This window comes from Piliocolobus tephrosceles, chromosome 19 (assembly GCF_002776525.5).
Source record: "Piliocolobus tephrosceles isolate RC106 chromosome 19, ASM277652v3, whole genome shotgun sequence".
NCBI lineage: Eukaryota > Metazoa > Chordata > Mammalia > Primates > Cercopithecidae > Piliocolobus > Piliocolobus tephrosceles.
Window position 1 is genome coordinate 34,449,065 of NC_045452.1, and position 16,823 is coordinate 34,465,887.

General features: G+C 57.6%; 1 protein-coding gene across 7 annotated transcripts in view; it reads left to right on the top strand.

Annotated features, from left to right (window-relative positions):
* The window catches only part of ITGB2 (integrin subunit beta 2), a 51,557-nt gene that overhangs the window by 14,818 nt on the left and 19,916 nt on the right, over positions 1-16,823 (top strand). For 4 of the 7 annotated variants that reach the window (XM_031934609.1, XM_023193013.3, XM_023193006.3 and 1 more), the window contains exons 2-5: positions 8,563-8,623; positions 9,008-9,096; positions 12,534-12,714; positions 16,062-16,232. In XM_031934609.1, the coding sequence (XP_031790469.1) occupies positions 8,566-8,623; positions 9,008-9,096; positions 12,534-12,714; positions 16,062-16,232 (499 nt within the window). In that variant the 5' untranslated portion in view covers positions 8,563-8,565. Of the gene's footprint in view, positions 1-4,635; positions 4,655-5,508; positions 5,592-5,958; positions 5,980-8,562; positions 8,624-9,007; positions 9,097-12,533; positions 12,715-16,061; positions 16,233-16,823 lie in introns of those variants that run through there. The other 3 variants (XM_023193036.1, XM_023193028.1, XM_023192989.1) reach the window with 3 other exon arrangements.

The window sequence follows — 16,823 nt, forward strand, 5'->3', positions numbered from 1 at the left end:
TGTGGTGTCTGTTGTAGGTACATGTGTGATGCACATGTATGTAGTGTAGCATGGTGTGGTGTGGCGCATGCTCCACACTCCTCTGGGACCCTCAAGCTTCCCTGGCTCCTCCGTGGGGACCCCTGGGTGAGGTCTTGCTGTAGGGGAGCGGGCGCTGCTGTGCGATTCTGGTCCAGATGTTTCAGCTGGTGACCCTGGCCTCCCCACGACAGGATCCTAGAGGCCGTTCCCAAGGTCCTGGTGGGAGGGGGATTGAAGCCGTGCCCCTGGGTCCCGGGCCCACTTGGTCCCCTTCTCCCAACACTGCACTCTTGGGGCCAGCCCTCCCCACGCATCCTCTGCCCTGGCACCCCTTGCACCACCGCACCCACACACAATCCCCTCTCCCCCGGATCTAGGGGCTGAGATCCTGCCCTGCTGTCCCTGTCTGTCCAACTGGGGCCCCTCTCCTCTGTCAGTTCCTGGGTGGGGAGAAGGAGGGGAGCACGGCTGCAATGGGGAAGCGGGGGATGGCCTGAGAGCACAGCCTGGGAGCGAGCTGTGGGGGCATAGGGGGCGCTCACTGTCACTCAACTTCCCCATGACGGTGGCGCGACACCCACGGGTTTGGCGGCTGAGGCTGGATTCTGGAGGCTTCTCAGAAACGAGCTGCTAGAAGCTTTGGGCTGTCCACCGTCACTGCAGCGCTTCACCATGAGGGGCTTCGCAACTCCACGCCCAGCTCACTGCAGAATCCCCGGGGCCAGCGCCTCACTGAGAGTGGCCTCCAGACTCCACATTTTAGGAAGGACTCCCGCCCCACCCAGTTGACTGCAGAATCCCCGGGTCCCTGCCGGCCTGGCACCCAGTGTTCCCCTCGGTGTTCGGGGATGAGTGGGGGAGTCCCTTTGCCAGGAAGAGGTCCCTAGCTGGGCCCCTGCAGGCGGTGGCTGAGCCTTGGCCCCAGGGCCAGTCCCCACCGGGTGTGCCATCCTGAGCAGGGCCACAGGACAGATTCCCCAAACGGCCAGGACCCCTGTGGCCGCCTGACCCTGGGGGGCTATGGCTCTCGGTGAAGCAGGTGACCGGGCGGGCTGTGGGGTTTGGTGTCAGCTCCGCCGTGTCACTGCCACTCAGCGTATGAGTTTCCACTCCCAGCAGTAAATGAACAGACGAGCAACCGAAGGCGCCTCTGAGTGCTGGGAGAGGAGACGTTCAGCCACCCAAGGGCCTTTGCCCCAGGGGAATAAATCTGGGCATTTGCTGGTGGGCATGGGCTGGGCTGGAGAAGCTGGGCCTCCAGGCAGGGGATGGCATGAGATCCAAACACTGCACGGGCAGCTGCACACTCCTCACCTGGGCCTCAGGCTTCTCACCTGAACCACCGGGTGGTAACCGCTGCCTCTCCCAGGCTGCATCAACGTGACCTGCCTAGTGCACAGTGAGCCTGAGGCAATACGGTCACCACCGGGGGACTCCCTGGGGAAGAGGCCCCCAGACTGCGAGGTGCCCATGAAGGGGCCATCGCCACCCAGGAGATGGGAGGGACCCTGTCTGCACCCTGTCTGGAAGGGACGTGGGATGAGCAGGCTATTTGGTCCCCTGGGACTCAGTTTCCCCATCTGTGAAACAGGAGGGGTGGTCTGGCCAATTGTGCACACTCCAGTTGTCTGTATAGTCAATCGTGTAATTTGAACTCACTTCCCCAGGGCTCCTGCCAGGCCCAGCTCTGTCCACTCCGGCCCAGGCCAGGCCCCACCAGGTACCAGGGCTGTGGGGCATTTGCCTCTGTGGATGGAGCAGCGTGGTGCCTGTGGCCATTCCATGGAACAGGTCCTGTGTGGCCCCCCTTGCTACACTCCTGTCCTGTGTTAGAGAACCATGGTTCCGCCTGAGGCCACGTCACCGGAGGCTGGCTCCAGTTCCCGGAGGAGAATGCCAGCAGCCACAGGGGTCAGTAACACAGGCGTTCACCAGCGGGTACAGACCAGGTCGCTGGGAAGCCCCAACTCAGGGAGCTCTGCAGTGGGCGCCTGGCGATTATGGTGATGTGGGTGACAGCCACCCCAAGCTGGACCTGGTGCCAGCAATGATCCCTGACATCCTACTTGGCACAAACTGGCACTAACATGGCGCATTGATTAGGTGGTTGCACTCCTCGACTCTGAGCCCATGTGTGTGGAACCCAGGCCCTGAGCGAGCACAGAGGGCCCTGGTGCTATCCTGAGCAGAGGCTCCCGCCTACGCCCTGCCTACCTGGGGCTGTGTGTTCTCTCTGGCCATCCAGGGACCGAGAGTGCAGAAGAGTGAGCCACAGGGGACCAGCTTCCTGCCCCGCTGATTGGTAAACAGCCTTGCTGGGAACACGTGTTGGTGTTGGGAGTGGTGGAGGTTTCTGTGAGTGATGGAAACTGGGGGTAGGGGTTGGGTGGAAAGAGGTGCTGAGAGTCTCAGCAGAGGGCAGAGTCCAGGAGTCCTGGAGCGCAGCTCGGAGCCCATGTGCCATGCCCAGAGGAGAGGCTGGCAAGCCCGTCCCATGGATGGGTGAATGGGTGAGTGACAGTGACGACAAGCCCATGCCAGCAGGGAGGGCCCACCGCCGTGAAGCAGTGTCCTCAGCAACGTCACGGTGGGAACAAGAAAGCCGGTGGCTTTGGAATCTGGAGGAGCAATTTCAGCACAATTCATCGGCCACCACGAAATTCAGTTTTTAAAACGTCCTTTATTCATTTATCACAGAAAGGGTGGAAAATACAAACAGGAATAATGAAAATTGAAAATACTCATAGTGCCACCACCCAGAGAAACACAGAATATTTTGGTACTGTCTCTCTTCCTCTTTCCCACAAATTCACTTTTACCACAAAGCCAAGCTGTCCTGAGTAGCCGTTCACATGTTTTTGTTGCTGTGTGGGACTCCACAGTGCAGGCATCAAAACTGCCAAAGCGTCTTCCAGGTTGACGGCTACACAGGGAATCAAGATATTTTGGCTGAAATCCCTGGTTCTTTCCTAGTGTGACTCGTATGTTTCTTAGCCAGTTTTCTTTCTTCTTTTGTGAATTACCTGTTCAGGGTGCCACAGCCTTGAAACATCCTTGAATGGAGTATTTACCTTTTTGTTATTAATTTCTAAGACATCTTTAGAGGGGAAGATTACCAGTTACCTCTTGCACTAGAGAGATATTAGGTATTTTCTCTATGCAATTTGTTATGTACAACGTGTCATTTTTAGAGTCTGTCTTCTTGCTATTTTCCCCCTTAGCTTTTCTTTCTCGATTGAGTTTTACTTTTGCTGCCCAGGCTGGAGTGCAGAGGTGTGATCCCAGCTCACTGCACCCTCCACCTCCCGGGCTCAAGTGATTCTCCTACCTCAGCCTCCTGAGTAGCTGGCATTACAGGTGCCCGCCATCAGGCCCAGCTAATTTTTGTATTTTTAGTAGATACGGGGTTTCACTTTGTTGCCCAGGCTGGTCTCAAACTCTTGACCTCAGGTGATCCACCTGCCTCAGCCTCCCAAAGTGCTGGGATTACAGGTGTGAGCCACCATGCCCGGCCTCCCCGTAGCTTTCATGCTGAGGTTTCCTTACTCTTAGATACCTATTCTTCTATTTCTTTTATTGTTTTATTCCCTAAAACTGAAGTCTTACACATTTGTGGCCATTCTTTTATGTCCACAACAAGAGCGTCCGAGGCCTCAGCCTCACGTCGCCACCCAGGAACAGACAGTCTCCTTCGTGTTAGACAGAAGAGTGGTGTCCCCCGGTCTAAAATGCTGTAAATATCATTGGATTTCCCTTTGACTTGAGGTATTTAGCAGAGTACTTTAGCATTCCTTATTAATATGTGTGTGTATGCGGGACGGGGTGTCTTGTTTTATTTCATTTGGCCAGAAAGTGTGGCCTTTAAAAGTTGTGTTATCAGGCCGGGCACAGTGGCTCATGCCTGTAATCCCAGCACTTTGGGAGGCCGAGGCGGGTGGATCACGAGGTCAGGAGTTCAAGACCAGCCTGGCCGATATGGTGAAACTCCGTCTCTACTAAAGATACAGAAATTAGCCGGGCCTAGTGGTACATGCCTATAGTCCCAGCTACTCAGGAGGCTGAGGCAGAAGAATTGCTTGAACCTGGGAGGCGGAGGTTGCAGTGAGCTGAGATGGCACCACTGCACTCCGGCCTGGGCAACAGAGCGAGATTCCGTCTCAAAAAAAAAAAAAAAATTGTGCTCTCAAACTTCACAGATAGTAAAACGAACGGTAGGAACACGTCTCCCTGACGCTTGGGGAAATACACTTTTGCAGGGTCGGAGGTTCAGAGGAGACACGGGCTGGGTGTTCCTGCATCCTCTCTGCTCTAATTTGTTCCTATTTGATTTGACCTGTTTTTGTCCCTGGATTTCCTGGAGCCTCTGTGATCCAAGAACAGCCTTCCAGCCCCCACCTGAATGGCACTTCTCTCCAGTTCTTTATCATGTTCCCACGAAGCAGAAATAAGTCCATCTTGATGCTCTGGCTTTTGGCTTAAAAGGTGGATGCCTAGTTTATTATCATCCTTTGAGCCTTCAGTTCCCTCCCACCTCCTCTTCCTTCCAAACTCGTCCCCCACCGGCGTCATCCATCGCTTCCCGTGCACCTCCGAGTCACTTTGATGCGAGTGTGTCTCCTCTAAGAAGCGTAAGGTAGGTTTTATTCCCTGACCCCAGCACAGGCAGGAGCAAGCTCTGGCAAAGTTCTAATGGGTCTGTGGGGCCTCTGGCTTCTCAGGAAGTCTCATCTTAGGGTTTCATGGGCTTGCAAAAAGGAGCCTTACCCCGCTGATTCCTCTCCCAGCATAGGCTCTGCCCTCTCTCTGCTGTCTCACTTTAAAGTTTCCTTTCTTTTCTTTTCTTTTTTTTGAGACAGAGCCTCCTTCTGTCACCCAAGCTGGAGTTCAGTAGTGCCATTAAGGCTCACTGCAGCCTCCCCTTCCTGGGCTCCAGTGATCCTCCCGCCTCAGCCTCCTGAGTAGCTAGGACTAGAGATGCATACCACCATGTATGGCTAACTTATTTTCTATTTTTATTTTGTAGAGATAGGGGTCTCACTATGTTGCCCAGGCTGCTCTCAAACTCCTGGCCTCAGGTGATCCTCCTGCCTCGGCCTCCCAAAACACTGGGATTGCAGGTGTCAGACGCCACACCGGCCTGTTCGTTTCCCGTGTTTGCTCCTGTTCTCCTGTCTTTGATTCTGTGAAAGGGTGCGTGTGATTTGGCGCGGATCTGCTGCAGGTCTCTTCTGACGCCGCTTTCGTGTCTCAGAGCCTGAATGTTCAGAGCTTTGCTCGCTGTGAAGTGGGGTTCATCTGGTGCCCGGGAGGGAAGGGTGCCCGGCCCCCGAGGGGGTCTCCGGGGAAAGGTGACCCCATCCCCCTGGTCCTGCCCCCTCAGCCCCCCGCTTCCCCTGTGCAGGGGACTTGGTGACAGATACCACTTCCTGCAGCTGGGCTGGGGTTGCACCAGCACTTCCCTCTCGGGCAGGGTTGAGGTCAGGGGCGACTCTGATGCAAGGTTCTGAGAGGCCCGTGGGGCTGTGGATTCCTAAGCAGCCTCAGCTTTGGGTTTTGCACCTTAGGTCTTGGTAAGGGGATCCGCCTGCCCTTAGACGGGGGAAGTCCAGGAGCTGGAGGACGAGGAGGGTGCCCGCCCCCAGCGTGGGGCAGCAGGGAGGGCGGCAGGGTGATCAGGCTCCAGGCCAGAGCTCTGGGGCCAGCTCAGGGGCCGGGGTGCAGGAGGCGGTGTCTGTGCTCTTCCTCCCTGCTTGCTCTGCAGCTCTGCCGACTTAGCCTCAGGGCACCAGAGGTGACAGTGGCCAGGTACCTGCCTGTTTGCCCAAATGCTGCCCTACATCTGTGCCTTACCCACTCCCATCCCCCAGGGAGCTGGCACAGGCCCTTCGACCACCTCCAGGCACACGGAGGAAACGGACGCAGAGAGGCCAGATGGGGTCTTGGTCTCTCAGGCCTCAGGTGAGGCCCTGGACCTCCGCGGGCCATCCTGGCTGCTGGGCGGAGGGGCTGCCCTGCCCTGTTCTCCCACAGAAGGGAGGCTGGCTGCCAGGCTCAGTGCACTGCCTTACCTCCTGGAGCCGACCTTCGTCCCCAGCTGTTTGTCTGGGCTCAGCCACTGGCATCGGGGGGTGGGGCAGGGCCTGGCTTCTCTTATGCCCCCAGCTCCGAGTCCCCCAAGGCTGTTCATGGAGGAGCAACAGTGGGGAGACGGTGGCTCCCCACCCGCCCCCTTGCTGTGGTCATGGTCGGGGCGCTGTGGGCTCTGAGCCAATCCTGCTGGAATCAAGGTGCACCCCCCTCTCCCTAGGGGCAGGGGGGTGCTCAGGGTAACTGGGCTCCAGGTCCATATCTTGCTGCTGCTGGGGGCCTCAGTTTCCCCATTTGAGGGTACGAAGTGTTTGCATGCCGCTGGTCATGACTGTGTTAGGGGCAGAGACGTCAAGTCTGTGGCCCCAGGGAGAGCGTGGAGCTGGGGTGTGGGTCCTTACCGGCCTGGCTGGGGCTGCCAGGGGAGGGCTGCACCCCCTCCCCACTTGGCACAACTGCGACCTGGGGATGTCCTGAGGCCGGCTGGACCCTGCACCCTGGGGTGGCTCCAGCATGCACAGGGCCTCCGGTCAGCTGAGAGGCTGGTGGGCACTCGTGGCACCGAGGTCCGTCCAGGTGCAGGACTTTGAGACGGCGCAGATGGAGAGCTGGAACTGGCCTTGGCCTGAACCACAACCCCAACGATCAGAGACACAGGGCCTTTCAGACACAGGGTGGGCCCCTTGTGAACCCAAACCACCTCCTCCAGGAAGTTACAGCAGGGTGCATGTTCTGTTTTTGACCCTAGAACAGGAAGGATCAAGGGTTCCCTTTTGACATTTTGGAATTCTGATTGTAATTTTGCTGGGAACCAGGAAACGAGGTCACCTCCAAAACGACAGGACCTTGGGGCTGGTTGGGGCCTCTAAGCTGTGGGATGCTCAGATGGGCCCGGGTAGGTGTTCCGTCGGCCTCAGAGCCCCCGGCACAGGTGCAGGGGTTTTGGGGGATGGAGGGGAGCCAGGGCCTGTGGCTGAGGGCACCTGAGCCTCCCCGGCCACAGCATAGCACCCAGCACTGTCTCCAAAGTGAGCAGGCCCTAGTTTGGGGTTCTGCTGGCTTCGGTCTGCCCACTGAACCTTGGGTGACCCTGCCAGCACCACCCGAGGGCAGTGGGTGGGACAGAAACGCCCCAGGAGCCTGGAGGCCGTGAGAGGAACCGGCATTTGCTGGGGGAGGTGTGTTAATCTTTGCTTCTGGTAACAGCCCCAGGGTCACAGAAGTGTCTTCCTGCCCACTATGGCAGGCAGGCTCCTGGGTACCCCTTCTCAGTACCTCTCCACCTCCTGGTGCCAGATAAAAGGGTCCCAGCCAGGACCCAACGTTCTCAGGTCCTGGAGGTCAGACCCAGAGGCCCACCCCACCTAGGAAGCCCTAAGACCCCCAAGGAGCCGACCTAGGGCTGCTTTGGACACCTCCAGGATGGAGGGAAGGGAGCCCAGGGGTGGAACGGCCCTGCCGCCTGTTAGGAGGTGCTGCCAGCCTCCAGCACCAGGCTGAGGCATGGTTCTGTCATTTTGCCTCTGGGGCTGAGGGCCTGTGAGCGACCACAGAGCTGCCCCTGGCTGTGGATGACTGGGTTAAGGACAGGATGGGTGTGTATCTGGAAACAAAAGGGCAGGACCCCGGCACCTGGTGGCTTGGGCAAGTCAGGTGACTTTTTTTCCCACCTGGCAGGGACCGCAGGGCTCCTGGGCAGGCCTTGCACACAGCCTGGCACTCGCAGGCATCAAGCCAGCTTTCTCTTCCTGGCCCTGTTTCTGCCACAGAGAGACAGGGCCAAGCCCGGCTCTGCTCCAAGCCCAGGCTCTGCTCACGGAGGACTTGGGGTGCACAGGGGCAGAGTGCACACACCGGGTGTGTGGGGTTGCGGTGTGTGTGTGCATGTACATTTGCATGTGTCTATGGTATGTGTGTGTGGTGTGTGTGCCTGTGTGGTGTGTGCGTGTGTGTACGTGTGCATGTATATTTGTGTGTGGTGTGTAGTGTCTTGTGGGGAGTATGGTGTAGGTAAGGGGTGTATACATCTCTGTGTGTACATATGTATGGTGTGATACATGCATGTGTGTGTGGTGTGTGCATGCACGTGGCATGTACATGTGGTCAGGCATGCATCTGTATGCATGTACACGTGCATGTGTGGTGTGTGGTGTGTGTATCGTCTGCATGTGTGTGTGCCTGTGTTGTGTGTCTCTGCAGGGACCCGCTGCAGCTGTCCTGGGTGCCTGGCTGCTGAGCAGGTGTGCTGCCCGCACTGCTGGGCCCGGCCTCCCTCCCTCCCTGGCTATTGGAAGCTGGGCCCAGTGCAGCTGTGCTGGCCTGACTCTAACCCACCCCCTGCAGGAGGAACAGGGACCCAGCTTCTTGTCCAAGGCCAGCTGGAGGGGGCCTTTGTGGGTGGTCAGCCCCAGGGGCTGGGCCTGAGACCGTCACCAAGACCCCTTCCCTCCACAGGACATGCTGGGCCTGCGACCCCCTCTGCTCGCCCTGGTGGGGCTGCTCTCCCTCGGGTGCGGTGAGTTCTGTGTTCCGCAGAGGGGACTCCACGCGTGACATTCCGGTCATGGAGAACAGGGCCTGCCCTCATGTTCCCATAGACAGAAGTTCCTGGGAGGCTGGGGAAGGATCATGCCCCTGGGGGCAGCTCGGGGACTCAGGCCTCGTCTCCCCATGTGCCAGGAAGCTGTGGCTGTGCTGTTTCCCCAGGGCCCCTCTCTGCACCTGGGGGAGGTGGTTGATGTGGGGTCTCCTGGAGGCTGCCTCCCTGTCTTTCTGGGCCTCCTCTGACCCTCCTGCTCTACTCCCCCTTGGGTGCGGGCCTGTGGTCACACACAGTTCCCCTTGGGTGTGGGCCAGGGCGGCCCAGAGCACCCACTCACCTGCTGGCCTCGTCCCTCAGTCCTCTCTCAGGAGTGCACGAAGTTCAAGGTCAGCAGCTGCCGGGAGTGCATCGAGTCGGGGCCCGGCTGCACCTGGTGCCAGAAGCTGGTAAGCGCCTCCTGGGCCCCTCCCCATCTGCCCAGCTCCTGGGTGGGGGCTCTTTCCTGCCCCTGAAGCCAGTGGCACCCAGAGGACCAACAACTCCATTTCCCTTGGGGGGTCCCCAGACCCTGGCCTAACCCTCCCCTCAAGGGGCCCCTGAGGTTCTGATGTGTGGTCTATTTGGAAACACACACAGAACACACACTTTTAGTTTTCTCAGCCATTTCAGAGTAGGTTGTAGCCATGGAGCCCTTTGTTTTGTAGTACTGCAAGGGAGGTCTTTCTTAAGAACCGGGTTTTCACTTACAAAACCATGTAAGCAAGTGCAGAAACACACACGCTTCTGGCCGGCATCGCCAGCACGCTTTCCCGTAGAGGCAGCAGGCTCAGGGCCAGCGACGGGACCCACCAAACAGCCCTCCTCAGAATCCAGGGGCTTTGCAGGGACAAGGTGGCCGAGAGGAAATGTATTTGGATGTAAATGTGTAAATGTATTTTGATACATGTATATCTATATTTGATAAATACATGTATCAAAACCAGGAAATTCAGCATTGGTATCTCATTATGATCAAACCTACATACTGTACACATATTTTATCGATTGTCCCAGTGATGTCTTTGTGAGCATATTTTCCTGGTGGATCTTGTAACCCAGGCTCACCCTGTGCTCAGCTGTCTCAGGCCCCGACCCTCCTAACCCAGGCTCACCCTACACTCAGCCATCTCAGGCCCCGAACCTCCTAACCCAGGCTCACCCTGCGCTCAGCCGTTTCCTTGGGCTTCTTGAATCTGGACCAGTCCTCAGCTTTCTTTGTCTTTCCTGTCCTTGGGCATTTCCGAGGAGTTCAGGGAGCAGCTTTGTAGCATGACTCGGGGGTCTTGTCTGGAGTTTCCCTCTTCCTGGACTCAGGTGTGCTTTGGCAGGAGCCCCTCAGTGACGGTGTCCTAAATGCCCGTGAGAGGCTCTGCTGTTGCCCTGTCCCAGTCCTGATGAGGTCAGTGTGGATGGCTCTGCTGAGATGGCATCTGCCCGGCCTCCCCACCCCCTGCACAGTCCACTGTGGGCTGGTGACGTTCTGCTCCCATCAAATCACACGGGAAGGCTCGGCATGCGCAGAGGTCCCCACCTGAAGCTGCCATCACTACGGTGGCTGCAGCTGGGTGCAGCACTGGTCCGTGCCTGCCTCTCATGGCTGCCAACCTGAGGAAGGGTCTCTCCTTCTCCACAGCCTCTCTCTCATCAGCGTGACCCGCAGTTTTATTTTGTTCAGCAGTGCATCATCTGTGACTGTCCTTTCTTCCCCAAGATGCCCAAATCCACTGGGTTTGGCTCCGTGTCCTGTCCATGAGTCAACATCCTATTTTTCTGAACACTTTCTTGCTTTCTGGAGCAACATGACACCACCGCCCCATCTCCACGTCCCTTACCCCAGCCTGGAATCGGATGTTTTTCTGAGGGCTCTGGTTCTTTTCCCTGCGAGTCCGGGTTCCAGCCCTGTTGTAGCAGGACAAGCCACAGGCAGAATTCCTCAGACACCTGGTTAAAGAAGGAGGGGCTTTATTTGGCCGGGCGCGTCGGCAGACTTGCGTCGTAAGAGCTGAGTTCCCCAAAAAAGAAATTCCTGGCCCTTTAAGGGTTTACAGCTGTAAGGGGGTCCACGTGAAAGGGTCGTGATAAATCAAGCAAGCGTGGGGAACGTGACTGGGGTCTACACGCATCAGCTGACAGAACAGAAAGTTTTACAACGCTTTTTCATGCAATGTCTGGAATTTACAGATAACACAAGTAGTTTTGGTCAGGGGTTAATATTATTATTATTTTAACCACCAGGGCCAGGAGGTGGCACCAAGGTCGTCTGGCTATTTATCTTACTCCTGTTTCTTTCCAACTTTTTGCTTTCTCCCATCTCTCCTGTCTTATAAACTAGGGAAGGGGAGCGGGAGGAGAAGAAGGGAAGGGCAGCAGGAGAAGTGGTGTCTCATTTCTTTTTTTTTTTTTTGAGACGGAGTCTCGCTCTGTCGCCCAGGCTGGAGTGCAGTGGCCGGATCTCAGCTCACTGCAAGCTCCGCCTCCCGGGTTCACGCCATTCTCCTGCCTCAGCCTCCGGAGTAGCTGAGACTACAGGCGCCCGCCACCTCTCCCAGCGAGTTTTTTTTTTTTTAATTTTTTAGTAGAGACTGGGTTTCACCGTGTTAGCCAGGATGGTCTCGATCTCCTGACCTCATGATCCGCCCGTCTCGGCCTCCCAAAGTGCTGGGACCACAGGCCCAAGCCACCGCGCCCGGCCGTGGTGTCTCATTTCTTACCGTCAGCGGCCTCCTCGTTTCTCAAGTTTGCGGCCCACGGGGAGTGGCTTTGGGGCCTCCAGCCCACGCCACCGCGGTGAGCAGCCCGCGGATGAGAAGCTGGGTGGCTCCTGTCTGTCCTCGGACTGAGCAGGGCGGCCGGGCCCCAGGCGGAACCACCTTGCTCAGGTTGGGTTTTTCTCCCTCCCCTTTCTGGAGCTTTTCAGCTCATCTGAAATAAATACCTTCCAGTGAGATTTGTTTGTTTCCGCGTGGATTACATTTAGGCTTTCTTTTCCTTCTTGCGGGGATGCTTGCTGATGTAGTTTAATTTCTGGAGGACTTTAAAACTTCTGTGGTTTCAAAAGTCAGAGCCGTACAAAGAGGCACCCTGGGGACTGTCGCCCTCCCCTCCCACCTGCCCCCCTGCCCGCAGGACTCACCAGCCTCAGGGGCGGGGGGCCGGGCTTATCCTCCTGAGCTTCCCTCTGTGAAAGCAAGTAGAGAAACACGTGCGCTTCCGGCCCCGCATCACCAGCACGCTTTCCCGTAGAGGCAGCAGGCTCGGGGCCAGTGACGGGACCCACCAAACACAGCCCTCCTCAGAATCCAGGGGCTTTGCAGGGACAAGGTGGCCAAGAGGAAAGCACCCCGTGCCCAGGCCTCCCAGGCTCCCCTCCAGCTTCCGTTCTTCTAAACTTTGAGGGGCTTGGCCCAGAACCCCGCCCATGTTCTGGGTTCCTTGGGAGCCTAGGGACTGCCACATTCCTTTGGGACAGAACGACTCCCTTGGACAAAGGTTCTGCTGATGAAGGGCTTGGAGCCCCTGGGCCAGCTGCTGGAGGACGCTGAGGCCTCTCCTCTCGGGTCAGCCTTGGGCTGGAGAGCGGGTCCTGAGTCCTTTCTGCTGTTAGAGGCAGAGGTGGAGGGGATACCCCGCCCCCCAGGGCTCTGCTGTGGCCGGGAGCCTTCAGGGAGGGGCTGCCTGGGAGCGGGCTGGAGGAGCTGCCTGTCTCTGTCCACAGGACTTCTGTCCCAAATTCCAGGTACAGAGGAGGAGGGAACAGGGTGGGTCCTCAGTCCCTGACGATCAGTCAGCCTCCTGCAGGTCCTGCAGTGTGGCCCCCTCCTGACCTCTGACTCCCCCTCCCCAGAACTTCACAGGGCCAGGGGATCCTGACTCCATTCGCTGTGACACCCGGCCACAGCTGCTCATGAGGGGCTGTCCCGCAGACGACATCATGGACCCCAGGAGCCTCGCCGAAACCCAGGAAGACCACGATGGGGGCCAGAAGCAGCTGTCCCCACAAAAAGTGACTCTTTACCTGCGACCAGGTAGGCTTGGCCTCGGTGGGGGTGCCAGGCACCCTCTGTGCTGGTTATTGGCGCTGGCTAGGAGCCTGGCCCTGCTCTGGCGTGTCAGGGCTGCCCAGAAGGGGCATGTGTCCAGGTTGGACGGCTGGGTTAGCCAGTGAAGCCCCAAGGCTGCTGGAAAGCTGAGCTCCTCAGCGCCCTTCCGCTCTGTCCCCAGGTGGAGCTGCCCCAGCCCTCACCATCGGCACCCAGTGTCCGCGCTCTCTCACAGCCCAACATTCTGCATCTTTTTTTTTTTTTTTTTTAAAGGGAGACCAAGCCATTTGGAAAACACTGTTCCATTATATACTCAGAAGGCCACGGTACTCTTAGAAGAGTAAAGGGTCTGATAAGTCTTGCAGCTAAGAGACCTGAGTCACTGTTTAAACCAGTGTTGTCCAAACTGACTTGACCAGAGCACAGTTTCAGAACACAGTCCCCTGTCAGCGCTTTGAGAAACGTCCTCCTTATCGGTGGCTCATACCTGCAATTCCAGCACTTTGGGAGGCCAAGGCGGTGGATCATTTGAGGTCAGGGGTTCGAGACCAGTCTGGCCAACATGATGAAACCTCATCTACTAAAAATACAAAAAAAAAAAAAAAAAGATGAGCCAGGCATGGTGATGCGCACTTGTAATCTCAGCTGGCAGGAGAATCACTTGAACCCAGGGGGCAGAGGTTACAGTGAGCCAAGATTGTGCTACTGCACTTTAGCCTGGGCGACAGGGCGAGACTCTGTCTCAAAATGAAAAGGAAGGAAGGAGGGAAGGGAAAGGTGAAGGGGAAGGGGGCGCCCTCCTTGCTCCAGGAAGGCGGGTGTATGGTGGTGCAGCAGACGGGAGAAGAAGGCCTGGTGTGGCCACCGACCTGTGACCTCCCAGGCCACAGTGAGGCCAGGGAAGGAAGGGGAAGCCATCTCCCAGGGAGGAGGTGTAGACGGAGCCGGGATGACTTTAGAGGAACCAACTGGTGTCGGACAGGCTGGGACTCAGAGCTCTGCCCTCAGGGGAAGCCCAGGTCAGCGGCCACTGAGTTAGCCTTGGGGCAGAGTGGCCCAGGGTGCAGGCGGCCAGGTGAGAGCCAGCAGCAGCAGCCGGGCGAGAGGTGCCTGGGAGACAGTGAGGGACGGGGCCAAACCAGTGGGGAGGTCCTACACGAGCAGGGGCCAGGTGTCCCTGGGGGCAGCAGTGGACAAAACCCCACCTTGGTGGGGGGATCAGGCCGACCCCTCATTGCCCTGTGAGCAGGCACAAGCCTCTTCGCCTTGGAACCTCCACCTCTGACCACAAACTCGAGGGCCTGGCCCTGTGGCCCCTGGAGGCAGCTCTGATGTATTCTCCCCATGTCCCACTTCACAGTGAGGAAACAGGCTGGCAGAGGTGTTGCCTGTGGCCAGAGTTTGTGCAGCTCTGTGGTGCTGGAGGTGTCAGGATGGATCGTCCTGGAGGGTGGGGGTGCGCCTGAACGGGGGCATCCTTGTGCCATGGGGAAGGGTCAGGGAGTGGCTGACCATGGCCTGGCATGCATCTCCACTGTGCAGGGGGCAAATGCTGTCGCCTCTGGGGGGGCACAGGTGAGCTCAGGTGGGCACAGGTGAGCGTAGGCAAGCTCAGGTGAGCACCAGGGAGAGATCCTACAGCACCCCAGGGCCACAGGCTCCCAGAGCAAGGTGGTAGGATCTGGGAGGGGAACGTCCTCTCACGGGGTCCCGGCCCTAACCCGCAGCCCGCTGGCCCTTCGCTGAGCCTGGCAATCTGGAAGGGAAGGGACGGGGCCCCTCGGTCGGCCACCAAAGGCCTACGTCTGTGCCCTTTGACTGCAGCAGCCACAACGCTCGTGGGCGCATGGTCTTGGCTGCCTCCTCCATGTTGCTGCAGACGCCGCAAGGCCCCTGAAGCTGAACACATTTACTGTCTGACCCTTCACAGAAAGTGTTTCCTGGTCCTTGGCCCAGAGGCCAAATGAAGCCTCTGAGGGCTAAAAGGCACAGCAGGACCAGGGCCAGGGCCAGGATCGCCGGGTGTGAATGTGGGTGTGTGTATGTGTGTATGTGTGTGAGTGCGTGTGTGTGATGTGTGTATATGGTGTGTGTTGTGTGTATGTGTTTAGCATTCTGTGTGGAGTGTGTGTGTATATGTGTGGCATGTGTGTATGGGTGTGAGTGCATGTGTGTGAGTGCCTGTGTGGGGTGTGTGTATATGTGTGTGGCATGCATGTGTGTGTGAGTGTATGTGTGTGTGTTTGGTGTATGTGTGTGTGAGTGCGTGTGTGTGCATGTGGTGTATTTGTGTATATGAGCACGTACATGTAGTATGTGTGCTATGTGTCTGGTGTTGTGTATGAGTGTGTGGTATGTGCGTAAGTGTGCATGTGTGGTGTTTGGTATTTGCGGTGTGTGTATGCATATTTGTGGTGTGTTTGTTGTGTGCGGGTGCTATGTGGGGGTGTGTGTGTGCTATGTGTGACTGTGTGTGCATGAGGTATATTTGTGTGTATTGTCTGTATACATATATGTGGGTGTGTATGCCATGTGTGACTGTGTGTGCATGTGGTGTATTTATGTGTAGGGGTGTGTGTGTGTTTGTGTGGGGGGGGCGCACATACCCTTTCTCTCAGGGTATGGCAGCAGGCATGTTGGGGATGGGGTAGGCTCTGCACTTGTCCCAGGGCTGAAGGCTGGAGGGTTGGACAGAGGGGACAGGTCTGGTCACCCTCCCTCCTTGCTCAATCATTAACGTGATGTGTGTTTATGGAAAGCTGACTTGTGCCAGGCACGGTTCTGGGAGGCGGGGACACAGGCTGGTTGCAGTGACACGTAAACACAACCGCAGGTGTGACTGAGATGCAGGCAAGCGGAAGTCCAGGGCTGGGATGGAGAAAGGGGCGTCCTGGGGACGGCCTGCGTGGGCCTTGCTGGAAAGTGTCAGGTTTGTGTGATGGCTGTCTACGTGGCTGCTGATGAGGGTGCCCGTGGGACTGCCGGCATGGGGCTGGGTTACGTGTGAGCCCAGGTGAGCCACTGGCACTCTCAATGAAAAGCGTCCCCAATGTCACTGGCGTCAACTCTATGCACCCCAGGCAAGGGTTTCAGTGTCACTGCGTGGCACATGCCTGCGTCCTACAGTCATGTCCTTCCTCTGAAACTCCAGCCTGCCTGGACGTCCTGTGTCTGGTCCTCAGCTCTCCTGCCAGGTGCGGAGAGGAGAGGTCAGGAGGATTTAGGGGCTGGAGAAGAGGGCACCGGTGCACAGTCCGCTTGGGGCCGCATGTCCCCAGACACCCTGTGTGAGATATGAGGTGTAGCTCATGGTGTTCTGTCCCTACCGGCAGGCCAGGCAGCAGAGTTCACCGTGACCTTCCGGCGGGCCAAGGGCTACCCCATCGACCTGTACTACCTGATGGACCTCTCCTACTCCATGCTCGACGACCTCAGGAACGTCAAGAAGCTGGGTGGCGACCTGCTCCAGGCCCTCAATGAGATCACCGAGTCCGGCCGCATTGGTGAGGCCCAGGCGCTGCAGGATGAGACCCAGTCCTTTCCCAGACCCTGGCCACTCCTGCCTGTGGCCCACACACCTCCTCATGCACAGGTCCCCAGGGCAGATCGGGGGGCCCCCGATGCAGGTCCCCCCAGGGCATCCACAGAGCTGCAGTCGGCCTTCCTCCCTGCCAGGGGCCACACCCAGTCCCTGGCTCCCCAAGACTTGTAGACATCGTCCAGTCCTCCACTTCCCCTTCCACCTTCTACTTCCTTTATTTATTTCTTGGTATGTTTAAAAGACAAAAGTCTGACAGTGCCAATTATTAGACATTAAAGACCACAACACACATAGATGGTACAGCAACAGCACCACTGAAGAAACCACACAGCAAGCTCTGCTGGGCCAAGGGCTCCGCTCTCCACCAGCACTGCCTTGCCACAGAGCACGTCTCCAGCACACGTGTGTGTCAGTCACAGCACATGTCTTCCCCGCCAGGCGTGGCTCCTCCCATCAGCACTCTGCCAACTTCCCTACATGCAGGGATGCACACACGCATACTTACGCACACACACACACATGCACACACGCAAATGCATGCTCACAAAAATGC